Genomic DNA, 20,908 nt, shown 5'->3' with positions numbered 1-20,908 from the left:
GTTGGTAATAGGTTCAACTTCTTGGGGCCGATGGCCTAGAGCAAGATGTTGGTGAGACTGATGATGAATCACCAGAGCAACGAGCCCGGAGACCAATGAATGCATTTCTCTTATTTTGCAAACGTCATCGCTCTCTTGTACGTCAGGAACACCCCAGGCTTGATAACCGAGGTGCTACCAAGATACTGGCTGATTGGTGGGCTGTTCTAGATCCAAAGGAAAAGCAGAAATATACAGACATGGCCAAGGAGGTAGGTTACGATGACAAGGTTTTATGGTGGCTGTGAGCAATCAATCCCATATCCCAGCCTTCATATATGGAGTACCTGTTGAAGGTCTAGCAGCACAAAGCGGAATCCTGAATCAAGTGTTATGCGTAAACATAAGAGCTTTGTTTCTATTCCTAAATAACAAGTCCACCTTACAAATGCTGGTGGAGATGCTGAGAGTAATCCATTGCCAAGTTTTCTCATTGTGTATACTCCACAGATTGACGTCGGGGGTTGATTTTTATGAATGGTAATTTATTTATTATGAATTTTTTTTTTTTTATTTTTTTTCCAAGAACCCAGCTTTGCCTGTCAGAGAATGCCCATGGTAAAGATAACAATCTTAGGTTACTCTAGTTGTGGCATGGGAAAGAGTCTTGATCTAGTTCTAACGCTAAATAACCTTGTGATAGTATCTGAGTCAGTCTCTGGGTTTCAGTCTGTTTTTTTTGTTTTGTTTTGTTTTGTTATTAGAATAAGGAAATTGGGCAAAAACTTCTATCCCTTCCAGTTCTAACATTTTTTTTTATTTTGTAATAAGTAGTTATTAAGAGATGTGCTTTGATTTATTTTTATTCTATAGGTGGTACAGCCTGAATATTTAAAACTAGTGAAGGAATGAATGGCCGCGAAACATGTACTGTGATTAAGTGCATACATATAAATAGTTTAGGCAGAAGTATTTCCATGCAGGAAGACTATTCAGAAAGGTGGGACATGGATCTATTCTGATACCAGTGACTGAATTCCTTCAAAAACTATATACCAGTCCGTTTTTAAATTACTCTGAAATTAATGTGAGTTCATTATGCTTCTAAAATGTATTGTTTAGGAGCACCTGGGCAGCTCAGTGGTTGAGCATCTGCCTTCAGCTCAGGTCGTGATCCTGGGGTCCTGGTATCCAGTCCCACATTGGGCTCCCTCACCAGGAGCTTGCTTCTCCCTCTGCTTATGTCTCTGCCTCTCTCTGTCTCTCATGAATAAATAAGTAAATAAATAAACAAACCTTTAAAATGTATTGTGTAATGGATTTATTAGCAAGTGAAGGAAAAGCAAAGATATAGCATTGTGGTTAAACTTAAATAATTCTCACATTACTCCTTCAACATCCTAACTTGTGAACAATCTCAATTCATGAAAACCCCTGCCACCCAAACATTTGGTTAAGTTCTATGAAAAGATGAACGAACCGGCAGGGGACAAAAATAGAGAGTTTCAAGTGACACATTTTATTAGACATCTCAGTATGTGGAAAACTAATTCTTTGAATTGCTGTGGTTCTACTGAGTTGTTTAACAAGCTAACATGTAACATAAAAATTTCTTATGCAATCTTAAAGGATATTTGAATCCAGAATATATGATTGGCATAAATGTTACATAATTAATGATCATGTAAAACTTTGTGAGTTGGCTATTGTTAAAGACATGATTTTGGCTATGTAGCGCATCTGGAAAATTTAAAATCAGTTCCAGTAACCTACATGATTTTAAATGTTTCAGTAAACTTTACAAGCATAACAGTAATTAACAGCATTTTCCCATTAAATAGCCTTAGATTTTTTTTTTTTATAGTTCTGCACTTATATGGCAAAATAAACAATTATATGAAACCTCATACGGAACAACATTAGCTTCTTATAATTAAACACTTGAGTTTGGTTTTGGATTGCTGTTTTTTTATAACATGCAGCCTGTCCCAAGTACTTTGTTTGCCTTTTCTTAAATACTGCTAATTTACAAACCCAATAGGTGGCCACTTTTAAGAGGAGGAAGTAATATGTTCATACAGGAAATCTCTTACTAATTACTTAATTACGTTCACAATATTTGCCATTGTGGCGCCTCATGAAATCTGTTAAGGTGGCCTCCTGCAATCTGCTACTCACCAAGGCAGATCTTTAACCTTGCAACCTGCCTTGTTTACAGTTGGCTCTTAGGAAATGCTCTCTCAGTTCTAGTGTGAAGTGTGTAAGGTTCAGCTACTTTCACAGTCCCTATATAATTGATTTTAGTCATAAGTGATCCTGACTTGTTTCAATGTATTCACTACTTGGTTTCGAAATTACATTAAAGTACAGGCAATTGTGCTGGTGTTCTTTGTGTTGATACTGCAGACTTCATTGCAACCTCAGTTTCCACAACAGAAACTTACTCGGAGGGCCTTCAGTATACCTAGTCGGTGGTGATTGCTAGTGATGAATTCGGTCTCAGCTCCTCAAGGTCCTTTCACCCAGGCAGTCATTTTTAAAACTTTTCTATGTGTAATATTTTCATGTAAACACCAGATTTTAATGGGATTCTCTATAGGAACAAGACATACTCTTTCAGGGTAGTTTTTGTATGACTATAAATACTTAAAAAGATTTTTAAAGCAGAAATGAGTAATAAGTCCTACAACTTGGGAGGGTTTATTTTTTTCACCTGTTAAAACTTTCTCTGATGCTTTTCTTGCTCCTGATTATCTTGTAGTGCATCTGGTGAGAGGAAACAGCCATTCTGGGATTTGTTTTCAGTTTCTTGAATTATTGCCCAGTACTAATTTGCATTGTTGAAAAAAAAAGGGGGGGGGGTGTTGAATGAGGGTTTCATACTGTCTGATTAATCTCATTAGAGCAATAACTGGTTATAAGTAATTATAAAAATACCATCTAAGGATATAGCCTGCGTAATTTTTTAAATTCAGCAATGTACTGGACGATGCAGTGTTGTGGATGTTCCCAGGTTTGAACTGTGTGACTGCTGGTTAGGAGACGCAGAAGCGATCTTACTTTTCCCTTTAACATCGTATGCCCATACTCTTAACAGATACAGGAATACAAGCCCGCATTTTTGATTAGGATTATTGCTAGAACCTTCCGCTGGTCCCTTAAACTATTGACCGTATTAATTAATTTACAATCAGTTTAGAAGATCACCGGTCTAGACCTTTAGGAAGAGCAGACTAAGTGCAAAGAAGAGAGGAGGATCTGGAAAGTTAAAAACAATTTTGAATGAGTTTATAATACCTCTTCCCTTTTTTGTCTGATCTGTCAGGTTCATACATTTAGTGATTGGTTGGTTCATTCTAAGCTCGATGTTTTGCATAAACACAAATGCGTAAAGTCCGTTGTGATTATTCCTCTTCTTCAGAGCAGGGCCCTAACACTCATTGGAGTTAGTATCTTGACCAGTCACACATTGTGGAGCTGGGATATTGTTGCCTGTTTGATTCTAGCACTCTTACTATTTATTATGCGCTGCTCACTTAGATGCCTGCCAGATACGGAGTTTGAGTAATCATGGTAAAAATGGTAACAGTAAAATGTCACAAGTCTGTGAGAAGACTGCTTGAGCTGGGGTGGGTGTTAGTGGGGATATTTCAGCAGAGGCTTTATGAAGTTGATAGAATCTGTCATGGGTTTGGTATAGAATTCAGAGAGAAAGGCAGGAGTAAGAGCAAATGTGGGATAGTGAGAACAATTTGGGGAATAAGAAAGTCTGTTTTACCTAAAGTCTAGGATATGTGTAGGGTACTAACAGGCAATGTTGATGTAAAGACAAAAATCATGAGACCAGCCTGACAAGTTTGAAGGTTCAGTTGTATGTCAATAAAATAGTTACAGAATTAAATGCAATAAAATGCAACCTGAACGTAGACTATAATAACCTTTTGTAAATGTTGGTATCTCTTGCCATCCGGACCCTAGGAAAGGTTCTTATCACCACAAAACTCCATGGAGTTTTAGTGATTCATTCTTCCTTTGTATTTCTTGAAGGTAAAACTGAACTATTTATCCCCTTGCTTTGGCATTATTAGAAATGGATTCTTCTCCGAAGAAGACAGACTGTTATTTTCTCACATATTGTAACTGTAGAGAATTTTTGTTGAGTGTAACCTGCTGTGCTCACCAGTGTCTGTGTGCTCACAAGCATGCTGTGGCACCTTGCACTCTACTAAAGAAGAGAACACCTCATTTTTCCAGCATCCTTGAGAAACTGGTTTTACACATAAGTGATTTCCAGGTAGATGAAACTTTGCTGTTCCCTCAAATACTTAGTTTTATATATTTATCTTGGAAACTTAAAATTTTTGTTTATATACTTAAAGCATTCAGAATGCCTTCTGAATATTCTTGAAAATGTCAAACCATTATTTCCAAACAATATTATTTTATAATTTGTAATTCGGTGAGACTTTTGTGAACAGTTTATTTTGAGATGATAATAATTTTTGAATATTGCTCTATTCTGCCCAGGGTTCTTTTATAAGTATTTAGCTCATTTAATCCTCATCATAATCACAGGAGGTAGATTTTTGTTTTTCCCCAAAAGCTTTTAAAGCTGAGCTTACTGAGACCCAGAACAGTAAAGTGAGTTACCCAGGGAAGCAAGTTAGTAGTAGTAGAGCTTGAGTTCTCATAGTTGACTTTCTCCCCTCTCAGACCTTTCTCGGTTCTCACCTCTGTAAAATGCCTGTCCTCCCCTAGGGTTGAGTAAAATGCAAATAAGCAGTGTACGTACAAGCATTCTGTAAAGCTTAAAACACTCTACCAGTGGTAGTTTTGTCACTTTCCTGATAAGCAAACTTAAGTATATATTTGATAACTTTGCTACCAAGTGATTATTTACTGTATTTATGAGGACCTGTTAACACAATGAAGTGCTACTAAAATGCAGAACTGCAACACAAAACCACCAAAACTAGTTGTGTCGTTTGCCCTACTTTGCACGTACTATCCATCCAATGTGATTGATAACCTCTAACGAGGTAGATGTTCAGTTGAGTGAGCTAAATAGTTGATTTCAGAAATACTAGTTCTTTTAGTTAGTAAACACTAACATTTAAATATTCAAATCAAAAAATTATAAGCACTTTATAAGGAAGCCATTGCTAGTGATGAAGAATAGATTCCACAGCAAGTACTATATTGAGAACTTAAGCTGAATCTCTTAAAATTCATTTTGGTATTGGTTTCAGATACTAATTTTTAGGTTGACTGAGGGACCTAATATCCAATATCCTGTAAGATGTCCTTGATTACTTTGGAATTGGTGATGATTCAAGGGATGTAGATAAATAATTTTTACACTGTTTGAAAAATTACAAATTCCTACTGTAAATTATTTTGTAAGGAGAAAGTATGAAATGTTTAAGAAAAGTACTAAACCTTAGCAAACGGAATCCCTGGGTGGTGCAGCGGTTTGGCGCCGGCCTTTGGCCCAGGGCGCGATCCTGGAGACCCGGGATCGAGTCCTACGTCAGGCTCCCGGTGCATGGAGCCTGCTTCTCCCTCTGCCTATGTCTCTGCCTCTCTCTCTCTGTGTGACTATCATAAATAAATAAACATTTAAAAAATAAATAAATAAAAAATAAACCTTAGCAAACACATTTTATTAAAAGAAAATGTGACATTTTATAATTCAAGTTAATATGAATTTATTAATACTTTTTATGTATTAATCTGTGAAATGTAGATAATGTTTTATTTCCCAGATCCCTGTGTACAGTAACAAAATTACATTTTAAAAGAAATTCTGAAATTTTGATTCTTTTTCCCTTAATGCTAATTAAGCTGACTTTTTCTCTGATTTACCTAAATTGGGGAGTAAAATGATCCTTTTAAAAAATTTACATATGAAAAAAATTATATATGAAAATGAACTACTGTTGCCATGATAATCCTTCCAACCAATTTAGGTGACCTTATCTATAGCCAAGTCAGTTTTTTCCTTCATAACTTTTCTGTAGTAGAACCAGTTTCCTGGTCACTTATTCAAGTCACTTTTTGAAGTATATAATTTTTATTGGAGTGGCTTTATCATGAAAGTCATGCAGGTTAATATATAACTTAAAATATTTTTGTCTGTCAAAACCATAAACTTAATTCCATGTTCTGTCACATAATACAGTCTCATTTTTTTCTTATTAAAAATATCTAGTAAAAATAATTCAAATCAGATGGTTATCAGATAGCTATCAGGTTTTATTATCTAAATGAACAATTTTAGAGTTAAAGCTCCTAGAACTAAGAAAGTACAGATTAGTGCCACTTCTCAAGTGTCCCCTCTCCTTTTCCACCCTTGAATAATGTGATTTCTGTTTCTGATGTGAAGAGGTACAGCTGTCTCAAAATTTATTATGCTAAGGGTAACTTACACCCCTCCAGAGTTACAAAATTAAAAATGTGTTAAACCTATTTTTTTTTAAATCAGATAATTTTTTGTATAAAAATTTTGTATAATTTCTCCTCCATGGTTCTGGCAGGTTGTGTTTTTTAAATCATGGTGATATTTCATATATTTGCACCTGAATCAGCTATCTTTATTGGTATAGACATTTCCAGGATTCTACCTTACTCTCACCAGGGTTGCCAATTTCTTTTTCACTGTGTTGAGAAAATCTAGACTAGTAATAGATAGAAATACAACTGAATTGTAGATGGCACCCCCTCGTTAAAAACAAGTAATTGGAGAACTGTTAGTGTATTTTTTTTTATTAATATTAAGGTGGTTTTTAAGGTCAAATTTCCATTCTTATAAATGATCCAGAAAGGTATTTAATGTTAAGACCCAAGATTAATACAAATAGAGTATTGTTTTTTGATACATAATAATGTCATTATCATATATGAAGTAAGCAAAATACTGTGACAGAGGTGTGCATTTAAACCATTATTGAATAACAGTGACTCACTATTACTGCTAATAAAATGTGGTGGCAGTTGGGATCAGGGAGGAGGGAGCCAGCAATGACTGAGCACCTTGTATAAATAACAAACTGTCTGAAAAGTAGATGTACTTAGTTATCTGATAGTTGGAAATTTGAAGGAAAAAAAAAAAATGGAAGCCATGAGGTTAACTTTAATTTTCATGGGAGATTTTTGAAAATCAGTATTTTAGCAAGAGTTCAGTTACCTACAAAATCGGACCAATAGGCCTATGATTGACGTTACGGATGAAACAGGTTTCCCTCTCACCCCTAGCATGAAGAGCCCTGCCCTGGAGATCCAGATGGATGGGGCCTATCTCTTTGGCCCTTTAAATCCTATAATGATGGATTTGTGCCCACATAGTTGACGAGAATGCTAACAGTTTCACTCAGCTCTTTGCTTCATACTATATATAGTCTTCCTTCATTTCTTCCTTATTCAGCCTTCTCTGTAATCCCTTTCCTAATAACCTCATCACGACAAATGATGAAGCTTCTATGTTGTTTGTTATAGTTGAATCAGAGCAAGTGATTGATGAGGTGCCCAGTTCCAAGGACAGAGAGACATCCTCATACCCCGAGGCTTTTTCTGCCTCTGCCTTCACTTGGTGTTCAAGTGTGTCTTTACATGAATTTATGACATCTCCGTGTAAGCTTTAAATTCCTGAAGGACAAGGACTGCATGTTGTTCTTTGCTCTGTCTCCCACGTTCTTATGCTCTTGCTCAATATACTTCTGATTGAGCTAATGAATGTTAGCTCATTTACATCAAGTTTAAGGATCTTCGAGATTAATATGGTGTTACAGTTACAGAGTATTGTCCCTCCTAGTGAATTCTCAGTTACCACTTTCCAAAAAAACCCCACATCCTCTAGCACTTTCTCTCGCCTTCTATTCTTCAACCTAAAGGGAGCTTCCCCTTTTACAGATCCTTTGCAAAACCATTTTTCATGCCTGAAACCAGGGAAAGGCTTCTGAACCACACGTTAAAAACAAAACACCAAAGTGTTTGTGTGACTAATTGTGGATTATAAGCAGTTTGAAGGTAGAGACTTTAATTCATGCTCTTGACGGTGTCTGTCATCTAGTCCAGCATCTTTTATAACGGGGACTTGCTTCTTTAAAAACCATAATTTTCTTTTTAATTTCTCATGACAAATGTGTTAATTAATTTGTTTGAAAGTCTTTTGTCATTTTATGTAGAGTGGTGACCTTTGTCCAGATGACTGTTCATCTGACAAAACAGCCCATGTGCCTTTACCTGGGACACAATAATGATGCATGTGTCTGTTACTTCCATTTTCACCTCACCCTACCATTTGTCACTTTCCACCTTCAGACAGGTTGCAGGGCTATTTGTCTGCGTCAGCTTAATATGTAAATCCCCCATGCAGGTGAATGGAATGGAGTGGGATGTCTCTTGTATCACATCTGATACCTCCAAATTTATTCTGCTATATGATGGTGAATTCTAGTTTGGCTCTGGCCTTGCATCCCTATTTTAATTATTTGTGTAAGAAAAGTGGAACAGTATTTTTTCATTATTTTGTGCTGACCTTCCTTCTGTGTGTACCCATGTATCAGCATACAGATATACAGCTTTTAGGTTTAAAAAAAAAAGATTCTGAAAACTTAAGGTAATCTGGGGATAATTCTAAAACATTGATTATTAACACTTATTTATAATACAGTTTTCATTTACATGATTTAAAGTAAAAAAATGGAAACGTTTATTTGGATTATATACACTTTCTTATACCAAGGATAAAAGAGTCTTTTTTTTTTTTTTTCCTGTTGGATTAAATAAAAAGCTACTTGGAGTGTATACTAAATTAGTTTACTTTACACATGGAATGACCATTTTAAAGGGCAAGCTTATGGGATTGAAACAGTTGTATTGAATTAATAAAGTTTCCAGCAGTTGGGAAAAACATTTTTATTAGATGATATAACTTTTGGCAATGTATAATGAATAGCAATAAATATTATTTCATTTAGTTTTATTGTCACAAAAGGGGAAAGAAGCAACAGAGATGGCAGAAAGAGTTCTAGAAGTCAAAGAAATAGAGGGAAAAGGAGGATATTGTCAGTGAAGGCTGAAACCTCCAAGTATAAAGACATAAAGATTGTGATGGGTTAATTGCAACATCACACATCACACCTTTCAGCATGTTCACATTTGAAGTCCTAGGTGCTTATTATAAAATCCTGGGATGTTGGTGCTTCACAGATACTTAGCTTTTTACAAATAGAAGGTTTGTGGCAACACTATGTCAAGCAAGTCTATCGGCACCTTTTCCCAACAGCATCTGTTTGCTTTCTGTCTCTATGTCACCTTTTGGTAATTCTTGCAATATTTATAGCTTTTTCATTATTATATTTGTTATGGTGACCTGTGGTCAGTGATTATAGCTTGCTGCAAGCTCAAATGATGTTTAGCAATTTTTAGCAATAAAGAATTTTTAATTAAGATATTTCATTGTTTTGCCACTAATAGACTAGTAGTGTAATAAAAATATAACATCTATATATACTGGGAAACCAAAAAATCCTCAGATAACTGAAAAGTTAAACATCAGCTTTTCCTACCTTATTCCCCTTCTCACCAATCTTGATCTTAGCTTGTTTATCCCAAAACTGGTTACTTTGCTCTGTTAAGTTTGCCTGTATTTCCCTTACCAGTACATCAAAGCATGGATTTAATTTTTGGCATACTTCGGAAATTAAACAGTGAACAGAATCTGGCTCTGGTATTGACTCATAGTTTGTAATGTGTACCTGATACCCACTTTGAACTGGGTGCCAAACGATGCACATGGTTTATTTACAATAACCCTGTGTATTGGTGTTATTCTTCCTAGTTTATGGAAGCTAAAGGTTAAGCCCAGAGAGGTTACATTCTCCATCTTTGGTTACTCTAGCTGTAAGTGGAGGTGATAGGGTTTGAACTCTGATGTTTCTGCCTTCAAAGCCTTGCTCCTTCCCTTACAAATAACTCTGGCTCCACCATAGTAAGATATCTTTTGGATACTTAAAAAATGGTGTGGGTCGAAAGATACAAATATATTGCATCTGTATCCATCTTCCACAAATGAACTTTCTAGTTAAATCCATGTCCTATTGCTAAAGCCCTGGGCTGAGATTATCATTCTTTTATAAAGAAAGCCACAGAAGTTACTGAATGTATTGTTTCATTCGTTATTTAATGGTATGGAGGAGGTGACATATGCAGGCTATTAGAACTTATTCAGTCTGTATATTAAAATCTATTATCTATTCTTTATTTACAGTATAAAGATGCATTTATGAAAGCAAATCCTGGCTACAAATGGTGTCCTACCACAAATAAGCCTGTGAAATCCCCAACACCCACTGTCAATCCACGAAAGAAACTATGGGCTTTCCCATCTGACTCTTCAAGAGATTTACCAAGCCCCAAGAAAGCAAAGACTGAAGAAATGCCTCAGCTAAACTTTGGAATGGCTGGTGAGTTCAGACACTATTTCTAACTATTCTTTTTTAAAGACAAGGGGCAATACATCTAGATAGTATTTTTAATAAATTAAAAAAATAAATTATATATACACAGAGAGTGAGAAACAAAATTTAAACAAAAAAAAAAAAATTTAAACCAGTGTGAAGCAATGCAAAGATACAGCATATCTGAAAGCTCTGAAATACAACATACATAGAATGTGTTTGTATGGGACGCCTGGGTGCCTCAGCAGTTGGGCGTCTGCCTTCAGCCCAGGGCGTGATCCTGGAGACCCGGGATCGAGTTCCACATCAGGCTTCCTGCATGGATGGAGCCTGCGTCTCCTTCTACTTCTGCCTGTATGTCTGCCTCTCTTTGTGTCTCTCTCATGAATAAATAAATAAATAAAATCTTTTTAAAAAATAAAATAAAAAATAAACTTCTATCCCTTAAAAAAAAAAAAAAAGAATGTGTTTGTATATTTAAAGGAAGTGTGGACCAAGTAGTAGAGTCATTACATGTATGTGGATTTCTGACACATTATGGAAAGGCAGACTGCAATGTAGAAATTAAGAACTCAGGGAATTTTATAATGTAACAAAGTAGTTTACACATACATACTATTAAGCTATCCCAGTAAGTAACTTAGTTATTGTGGGTACTAAAAAGCTATAATTATATTGATCATCTGAGAATTTGAGACATCTAGGACAAGAATATGAACAGTTCCATCACACATATGAGATGGATCTGACAGCTGTTTCTTAGAAGGAATTCCCATCCTATCCCCCTACCCCCATTGCTGTATGAGCTAGGCAAATTAAAACTTCCAGATGGTCCCATTTGTTTTGGGACCTTTAATACTCTTTGGGTGGTAAGGAATGCTAAAGCATTTATTACCGTGAAATAAAGTACTTATATTCATTCTGCAAAGAGCTCTGTCGTCCTGGCTATTGCAATGCAGTAATCAAGAGAGAAATTTTTCAGGATGAAACTGGGAAATTGAGCAGGATGGAAACCATGAAGTTGATATTGAGCTAAATGGTTCCTGTTTCATTATATATTATAAATAAATTTTCTTCAAAATGAGAGCAGTGAACCATTTGCAGTATGAAGACCCTGGGAAAAGAGGTTAAGCAATATTGTGATAACACTTCTTTTGTTCTTTAATCCAGTTTTATTGAGAAATAATTGACCTACATTGCTGTATAAGTTTAAGACATACAGACTGATGGTTTGATTTACATAAATTGTGAAATGATTACAGTAGATTGAGCTAACATCTGTCTCCTCATATAGATACAATAAAAAGAAAAAACAGGGAAAAATGTTCTCCTTGTGATGAGAATTCTTAGAATTAACTCTCTTAACAACTTTCCTGTTTGTCATACAGCTATGTCAGCTATAGGCATGATGTACATTACATCCCTAGTATTTATTTATCCTGTAGTAGGAATTTGTGACCAGCTTTCCTCCAATTCTTCCTCCTCCTATCTCTCTGCCTCTGATAATTACAAGTCTGATTTCTTTTTCTGTTATTTCTTTCTTCCTTTTTTTTTCTTTTTTTAAGACTCCACATATAAGTAAGATCATATAGCATTTGTCTTTCTCTGATTTATTTCACTTAGCATAATGCCTTCAGGGTACATCCATTTTGTCACAAATGGTAGGATTTCCTCATTTTTTATGGTTGAAGAACATCTCATTTTGTGTATGTGTATATGTATCTACATACACTGTCACTACACACACACTCACACACACACACACATACACACACAATATCACATATTCTTTATCCATTCATCCATCAATGTTCACAGGTTGTTTCCACTCACACATGGAACATTTTCTAGGACAGACCGTATGTCTAGACCACAAAACAAGTCTCAGCAAATTCAAGAAGATTAAAATTAATTACCAATTATCTTCTGACCACAATGGCATGAAACTAGAAATCAAAAATAAGAGGAAAATTGAAAAATTCAAAACCACGTAAAAATTAAACAGCACTCATAGAACAACCAATGGATCAAAAAAGAAAGCGGAAATAAAATGTTTCTTGAGACAAGAAAATGGAAACCTGATATACCAGAATTTGTGGGTGCAGCAAGAGCAGTTCTAAGAGGGAAGTTCATAGCAACAAATGCCTATATTAAGAAGCAAGAAAGATCACAGACACACCCTAACTCTATGCCTTAAGGAATTCGAAAAGAACAGAGTTCAGTTAGCAGAAGAAGGGAAATAAAGATTCAATCAGAAATAAATGAAATAGAGAACAGAAAAACAAGAGAAAAGGCTAACCAAACTAAGAGTTGGTTCTTTGAAGAGATAATAAACAAAATTTACAGACCTTTAGCTAGACTAATGCCCGAAAAAAGATAAAGGACCCAAATCAACAAAATATACATGAAAAAGGAGACATTACAACTGATACCAGAGAAATACAAAGGATTCTAAGAGGCTTCTATGAACGGCTATATACCAACAAACTGGACAACCTAGGAAAAAAAGGAAAAATTCTTAGAAACGTGCAATGTACCAACACCAAATGAGTAAGAAATAGAAAATCTTTCTAGACCAATTATGGGTAAGGAGATTGAATTAGTAATCAAAACTTTTGCAGTGAAGAAAAGCACAAGACGAAATGGCTTAACTGGTGAATTTTACCAAACATTTAAAGAAGAATTAACACTAGTCCTTTACAAATTCTTCCAAAAATACCAAAGAGGAGGAAACACCCCCAAACTCATTTTATAAGCCCCGCATTATTCTGATATCAAAACCAGAAAGAGACACTACTAGAAAAGTGTAAGCCAGGGTACCTGGGTGGCTCAGTCGGTTAAGCCTCTAACTTTGGCTCAGGACATGGGTTGAGCCCCATGTCTAGCTCCCTGCTCAGTAGGGAGGTCCCTCTCTCTCTCCCTCTCCCCCACTTTTTCTCATTCTCTCTCTCTCTCTGTCTCTCTCTCTCTCTCAAATAAAAAAAGCCATATATAATAAGCCTATAGCTAACATCATACCCAGTTGTGAAAGGTGGAAAGCTTTTCCACTCACCACTCTTATTCAGCATCATACTATAAATCTTAGCTAGAGCAATAGGCAAAAAAAAAAAAAGAAAAGAAAAAGAAAAAAGTAAAAGAAATAACTGAAAAAGAAGAAGTAAAATTGTTTGTAGATGACAAGACTATATTTGGAAAATTCTACAGACTTAACCAAATAACTATTGGATCTAATCAATGAATTCAGTAAAGTCACAAGATACAATATTAATATAAAAAAAACAGTAGCGTTTCTATACACTAACAGATTTTCTGTACTAGAAAGAAATCGATCTCATTTACAATAGCATCAAAACTAGTAAGATACTTAGTAATAAATTTAACTAAGGAGGTAAAAGATCTTTGAAAAGTACAAGCCACTGATGAAAGTAATTAAAGAAAACATAGATGAATTGAAAGGTATTCTGTACATGGGTCGGAGGAATTAATATTGTTAAAACAGTACTACCAAAAGCTGTCTGTAGATTGGATGCAGTCCCTTTGAAGATTCCAATGCCATTTTTTTACAGAAGTAGAAAAAACACTCCTAAAATTTATATGGAAACACAGAAGACCCTGACTAGCCAAAGAAATCCTGAGAAAGAAGAAGAAAGCAGGTGACCTCATACTTTCTGATATCAAGCTATACTATAATGCCATAGTCCTTAAGACAATATGGCACTGGCCTAAAAACAGACCAGTGGAACAGAATCGAGAGCCCATAAATAATCCCAGTCATACACAATCAACCAGTATTTGACAAGGGAGCCAAGAATACTAAATGGAAATAAAGATCATCTTTTCAATAAATGGTACTGGGGTAATTGGATACTCCCATGTAAAGAAATGACACTGGACCCTATCTTCAACCATGAAAAGTTAACTTGAAGTGGATTAAAGACTTAAGTGTGAAACCTGAGGCTATGAAAATCTTAGAAGAAAACATCAGAATAAAACTCCTTGACCTAGGTCTTGGTAATGATCCGTTTGGGATATGACACCTAATGTATAAGCAACAAAATAGCAAGTGAGCAAGTGGGACTACATTACAGAGCTTCTGTACCGCAAAAGCAAGCATCAACAGAGTGAAAAGACCCCCTACAGAAATGGAAGAAATATTTTCTACCGCATATCTGAGAAGAAGTTCATATCCAAAATCTGTCTGGAACCCATACAACTCAGTGGTTGAACAAAAACGAAAACACTTAAGTAAAAAGGGGGCAAAGGATCTGAATAGACATATCTCCAAAGATGTACAAAATGCCAACCAGGTACAGGAAAAGATGCTCAACGTTACTAGTCATTAGGGAAATGCAAATTAAAATCACAATGTGATAGTATCCCACACCTATTAGATTGAACATCATCAGAAAGACCTGCAATACCAAGTGCTGGTGAGGATGTGGAGAAAAGGGAGCCCTTGTGCACTGTTCATTGTAAATTAGTCAGCCACTAAAGAAATACAATATGGAGGATCCTCAAAAAGTTCAAAACAGAACTCAGCAATTCAGTGTGTTGTCATATTAAATGCCAAGAAATGCAGTCTAACCTAATGCAGCATTCTGAGGAAACAGTCTTCCGATTATTGCTGTGTAGGTGTCTGTAGGATAATTCTAGGTAAGCCCCCGAAATGATGCCCTGCATATCCCAGAAGAATCAAAACACAGAGCTCTGTCCTTGTTTAGATGTCATTGTACCATTTTAGTTTCACCTTGCTTGTGAGCCGTCTTGGTGAGCTCTCTGGACTTCCCAAATTATATCAGATGAAGTGTTTTATAATAAAATGTTTTATCATCAGGACCCTGAAAGAGTATATGGATGATTGGCTACCAACCAAATTCCTTCGATTATCATTTGTCTTCTATGCCTTTTTCTCCCAGTTCTAAATCAATATCAGTAGGTGTTTGTTTTTCATACAGTAGCTCTTCACAAACCGATAATATTTGTAGATAAAGCTATGAAAGCTTTGAAAGCTATGAAAGATACCTGGTTTTAGCATCATTTTGAACAGTTTATTAATCTACCTTTTGTACCTACAAATCGAAAGTTTAAGACCTAGACATCATCCAAGATACTTACAGGTCAACTTTACAAAAACAGTGTTCTTTAAAGTCAAAGAAGGAAAACACTTTTAAGTTTCTCTCATTATGTGAGGCTCTGTGACAGATGTCAGTAGTCCATGGTCAGGTCTTTATTAAGCTAGTGTATAATGGATAACATTGTTCTGAAATTTCCAGTTGTATCTCTTGCAGCACAATGAAAGCAAATGGATTTACTTTTAACTAAAATGAGGGGCTTAGCTCTTTGAATCTAGGCGATCCTTATAGGGCCTTTAGAGGACAGTGTAGGTTTTTCCTCAATAATCTCTTTGTTTTTTCCAGTAGTCTTTGTAACATGACATTTTGCTATTTTGAATAATCCCAAAGCAGCTAAAATTGTATGATTTCCAAGAAGAGAAAGCTGTGTAGAATTTAATTTAGTACAGGTCCTCTTGGTAAAGAGAGAGCAAAGCATACTATGTGCATATTTTTGATGTTTCTAGATAACATTGTGTAAGTATAAATTAATGTAAAGGATGGTGGTAACCTTTTGGTCTATGTTTTACTATCTACAGAGCAAACTTGCAAAGTCACATTGCTATAACAAATAAATTGTCATGTAAGCATGTTCCTATTTTACTTTAAAATTTGAACTTTAAAATTTGAACATTTTTATTTCTAATAGAAAGCTATCATCCAGTCCTTCTGATCTTTAGAATGACAGCTGCAAAAGTATTTAGCTACCCAAAGAACCAAATTAAAATTTACTTTCTGCTAAATTCATTTCCCCCTCATTTTAATTTTAAATAGATTTAAGTGTCTATTTTAACAAACACAGTAGTTCTTAAACTTAACATTTAATTGAAGATGGAATTTTTAAAACAACAATAAATAGCCTTGCTTCATCACAACAGCCAGAGTTCCCATGTATTACATATGTGGCATCTTCCTATGTGGCTGCTTTGCAAAACTGAGCTATTTCTTGACCACTTGATCATTGGGTAACCTGTTTTTCCCTCTAATAACCTTTTCTTTCTCTCTTTGTAACAACTTCAGATTCTTTTTTCAGTTTATTAAAAAACTTGACTATAAGATGTGGTCAATGTGGATTCATGAGTTAAAACAGATTGTGTACAAAGATACGCTTAAAGTCCTATCTTTAAACAAAAAGAAAAACACCTCAGTGTCTTCAGGCAACAGTATGCCTGATTCTCACTTTTAATTGAAGAGAGATTCCTAAAAATAAAAATGCATTTATGTAGGACCCACATGCATGAGGATAGGCATTGAGCTAGGCACTGCCTCGTATGTTATTTCAAGGCAGATCTGCAATTTAATTTGTTTTAAGACAGCCTTAAAGGATATAGGTTTCTTATTTTCTTTAATACTTGTTTAGTCATAACCCTGAGTCATAGATCTACCACTTTGCTGTTTTTATTTTGTCTTTTCGTTTTTGTTGATTATTGAAGGAATGGAAACAAAGGCCTTCAGTAATATAAAAAGGATTCATTTCAAATCTGAATAGTATTTTGAGGAAGCACCTGACTCCAACCCTAAGATTTAAAATATCAAAAACACATCATTGTCTAATTTAAATTTGTTTTTGAAAGTTTTAGAGAAAGACTATTTGAACAAAGCCCACTGGATTTTGAAAGGCTCATTTATAAGATATCTCTCTGTTCTCTCAGTTTCTCATATAGCCCAATACTTTTTAGCAGCCCTAATTTTACATGGTAGAAATAATAATTTGAGAATAACAATCTCCAACTTCTGAGACATGAAGCATAAGAACTCTTTTGTTTTAAAACTTTTATTTATTTATTTGAGAGCGAGCACAAGCTGGGTGAAGGGGCAGAGGGAGAAGCTGAGCTTCTTGCCCTACCTGAGCAGGTGGCCTGAAGCAGAGCTCAATTCCAGGACACCTGAGATCAGGATCCGATCCGAAGGCAAATGGTTAACTGACTGAGCCATCCAGACCCATAGCACTCTTTTGAAAGTTTTATCTTTTATATTTAAAATGTTTTTTAAAAAATCCACTGAAACTCTGTATTCAGTAAGGGAAGAAGCATCATCACAGGAGGAGATAATTCCTGTTATAAGTAGATGTGGTATTGAAGAAAGAGTTGTGTTGGAATGGTGGGACAATAGGGAGATTTAAAAGGCTCACAAAAGTATAAGTACTTAAGCACGTATATGCCAGATTATTGCTATATGAAGAGTTTTAAAAGTTTCCTGTAAAAAGTTATACATGCTCCTGTTGGAGTTTGAGTCTTTGTTAGTATCCTTTTTCAACTCTGCGTGGTTTACATGAACTTCATGCTTATAAATTGATAATTTCTTTGTTTTCGACTCTTTTAGATCCTACACAGATGGGAGGCCTGAGCATGCTGCTTCTAGCTGGAGAACATGCTCTTGGAACACCAGAGGTAAGCCAGTCCTCATTCCTGCCCACTCTGCTCACGCCGGGGCTCGAAAACACAGACATGAGTATTCCGTTCACACTCTTAGTTCTGTAGTTTCCCTGTGTAAGCTCATGAGCAAACTGTATCTATTTTTTGGTTAAAGATCTATATGTGCTTTGTTTTGTGCCTTGAGTATAATAGAAGTGATATAAATAAACCCAAGAGAATGCAAATGAAGAAGTCGCGGGTGCAGATTTTTGAGATTCTGTGAACCTAAGAAAAAGAAATGGAATGTACAGATGATTAGCATTTGCCACGATTGTGTCATAGGTCTGTAGGATGGGTCCTATGATTCATTTTCTCTATTCACATAACGTACCCTGCTTTTGTGATGCTCTCATGTAGGCATGCTAGGGAAAGATGAGAGTTTTACTGTCAGTCTCTCTGCTGCCTGGAGAAATCCAAACTCCTGTTTTTGAAACATGGCATTCCAAAATGGTTTTATTCTTTAAAATGGAAAATGTAAAGGACCCAGGCCCTCATGACCTTGGTTTTATGATCTCTCCTTTTCTTGCAGTTACTGGGCAGTGTTTACAAAACACTTTGAGGTATGGTTTTGATGGGCAGGTAGCAACAGTTGACCATGCATAGTTTGCATTTGTGGAATTTCTCTCCTTTCCAGACCCATTTAACAGACGCTAGACAAATTAACCTGCAGGTCATGTTATTTTACCACACTCAGGTACGTGAAATTGAGACTTTTCAGTCCCAAGCAGAGTCACTATTTACAGCCAAATAGCAGCTCAATTCTGTTGCAGATACATATATTTTTCTTATACTTTTTTTTTTAAATTATGACTATGCCATACAGGATACCGTTGATTCCTATCAAATAGTGATTATAGAAGATACCGCGTAAGATATTTATATCACAAAGGCTATTATGATATATAGTTTACTTATGTGATCCATAGCAGTTGACCATATATCCAATTTAACATAATTATTTTGATTCCATTCAGTTCAGTGTAGCAAAAGACTGTGTAAACTGTTGTACTGGTAGTTATTTACATTGTACTAATCCTTGGCTGAGAAAAATAAACATGTCATTTTGTACCTTTGCGTACTTATTATTCAGCATGTTTTTACTTCCTAACACAATAGAATTCTCAGAAGTCATTTTGCTCTCTGACACATGGCTGCCTAATAGCAGTCAGACCGACTCTCACTTAGGTATAGAATATCGCAAGCATGTTCCAAAAGGTGAATGTTGGAATAATAATGCACACTTGACCTTTAAACACAGTGTGACTCATGATTTCCAAGAATGTACTGTATTGTGAAAGTCAGCATCATCTTTTCAACAGATTGTATTATAATGATGTTTTCTCCCTAACTCCTGTTATCCTTCTCCTTAATTTCAGGAACACATGTAAATAAATAAATATTTGTAGAACTTAGAGATAAAAATGTTGGTCAAAGAAAAGACTGCTGCCCCCACACCCATCCTTTTGCTTAAAGTTTGCCTCTTGGGCTTATTTCAGTGAGAAGTTCTCCCTTTTAAGAACAACAGATTTTTGACACAAGTAATTTAAACAATGGTCAGCTTTTTATTTCTGAGGAAGGGGAATTGTTTGGAGAATTCTCAAGCTAAAGAAGTTTATAAGGGTAAATTATTTAAGGAAGGGAACCACGTAGGAGAAGGGATCTATGCTAGGGAAGAAGTTGCCAGCATGTAGGTCTTTAAGAACCATTTCTAAGAATATAGCTCTTTCTTCTTACTTCCTCATTCTCATCTCAGAGGTATATTTAGGTCATTATTGAAACTAATCTTGAGATACTGAAATAATAAAGCAGAGAATATTATACAAAATTAAACTGTGTCTAAATATGGTTTGTTTTGAGAGTTCATACCATACATATCAGTAGACTTCATTTAGTACCTATTTTCTTTAATTTTTTAAAAAATATTTTATTTCTTCATGAGACACACACACACACACACACACACACACACACACAGAGGCAGAGATATAGGCAGAAGGAGAAGCAGGCTTCTTGTGGGGAGCCCAATGCAGGACTTGATCCCAGGACCCTGGGATCAGGACCTGAGCCAAAAGCAGATGCTCAACCACAGCCACCCAGGCGTCACTAACACCTGTTTTCTATGTAAAGTCTTGTCTCATTCCAAATATGTAAACATGATCATAGAACTTTAGGGGCCTATATACAGGCAGATGATGAACATAAGACAAATGTAGTAAATACATACTTAAATTTTCCTAAGAAAATTATCCAGGTAATAAGATAAGGAGAGAGAGTTACAGAAATTCATACTGCTGACATTTGGAACAATTACTGTGATGTCTGTTTATAACTGTTAGGTAGGACCAGTCAAATAAAGTGACATTTTACAAAAATTCTGCCACAGAGAAAGTCTAATCATATCAGCTTTTTAAAATGCCATGATAGAATTCTTATTCTAAAATATTATTTTTAAAGGAAGGAGATTTTCCTTTATTCGTTAATGTGAAACCTAACTACATAGAAAAAAATCCTCAAAAGTCTATATTTTTAAATGTAGAAATTTTAATGTAGGTGGTAGTTTTTAAAAAAGAATTCTAGGAGCACTTGGGTGGCTCAGTGGTTGAGTGTCTGCCTTTGGCTCAGGTCATGATCCCAGGGTCCTGGTATCCCACAGGGAGCCTTCTTCTCCTTCTGCCTATGTCTCTGTGTCTCTCATGAATAAGTAAATAAAAAATCTTTAAAAAGAAAAACTCTAGAAGGCATAGAGATTTGCTGTAAATAATAAATAAAATATATCTGAATATCTTCTAATATCTAAAGTAATAAAATTCCAGATTAAAAGCTTCTGAAGGGGGCTGTTAGTAAACACATAATATAGAGAACAGCTTGGATCAGTATTGAAAAAGACCAAACTCAGTAGGGGAACTGAGTCAGCACCAGAAAGTCGTCCTTACTGGAACAGGAG

General features: G+C 35.5%; 1 protein-coding gene across 14 annotated transcripts in view; it reads left to right on the top strand.

Annotated features, from left to right (window-relative positions):
• Window positions 1-20,908, top strand: part of BBX (BBX high mobility group box domain containing) — a 271,116-nt gene that overhangs the window by 175,970 nt on the left and 74,238 nt on the right. For all 14 annotated transcript variants that reach the window (XM_072811926.1, XM_072811931.1, XM_072811930.1 and 11 more), the window contains 3 exons: window positions 12-251; window positions 10,250-10,445; window positions 17,873-17,940. In XM_072811926.1, coding sequence (XP_072668027.1) covers window positions 12-251; window positions 10,250-10,445; window positions 17,873-17,940 — 504 coding nt within the window. The remainder of the gene's footprint in view (window positions 1-11; window positions 252-10,249; window positions 10,446-17,872; window positions 17,941-20,908) is intronic.

This window comes from Canis lupus, chromosome 35 (genome assembly GCF_048164855.1).
Source record: "Canis lupus baileyi chromosome 35, mCanLup2.hap1, whole genome shotgun sequence".
NCBI classification, from domain to species: Eukaryota; Metazoa; Chordata; class Mammalia; order Carnivora; family Canidae; genus Canis; species Canis lupus.
Note: the sequence above shows the minus strand (reverse complement) of the source record. Positions and strands in the feature narration are given on the sequence as shown.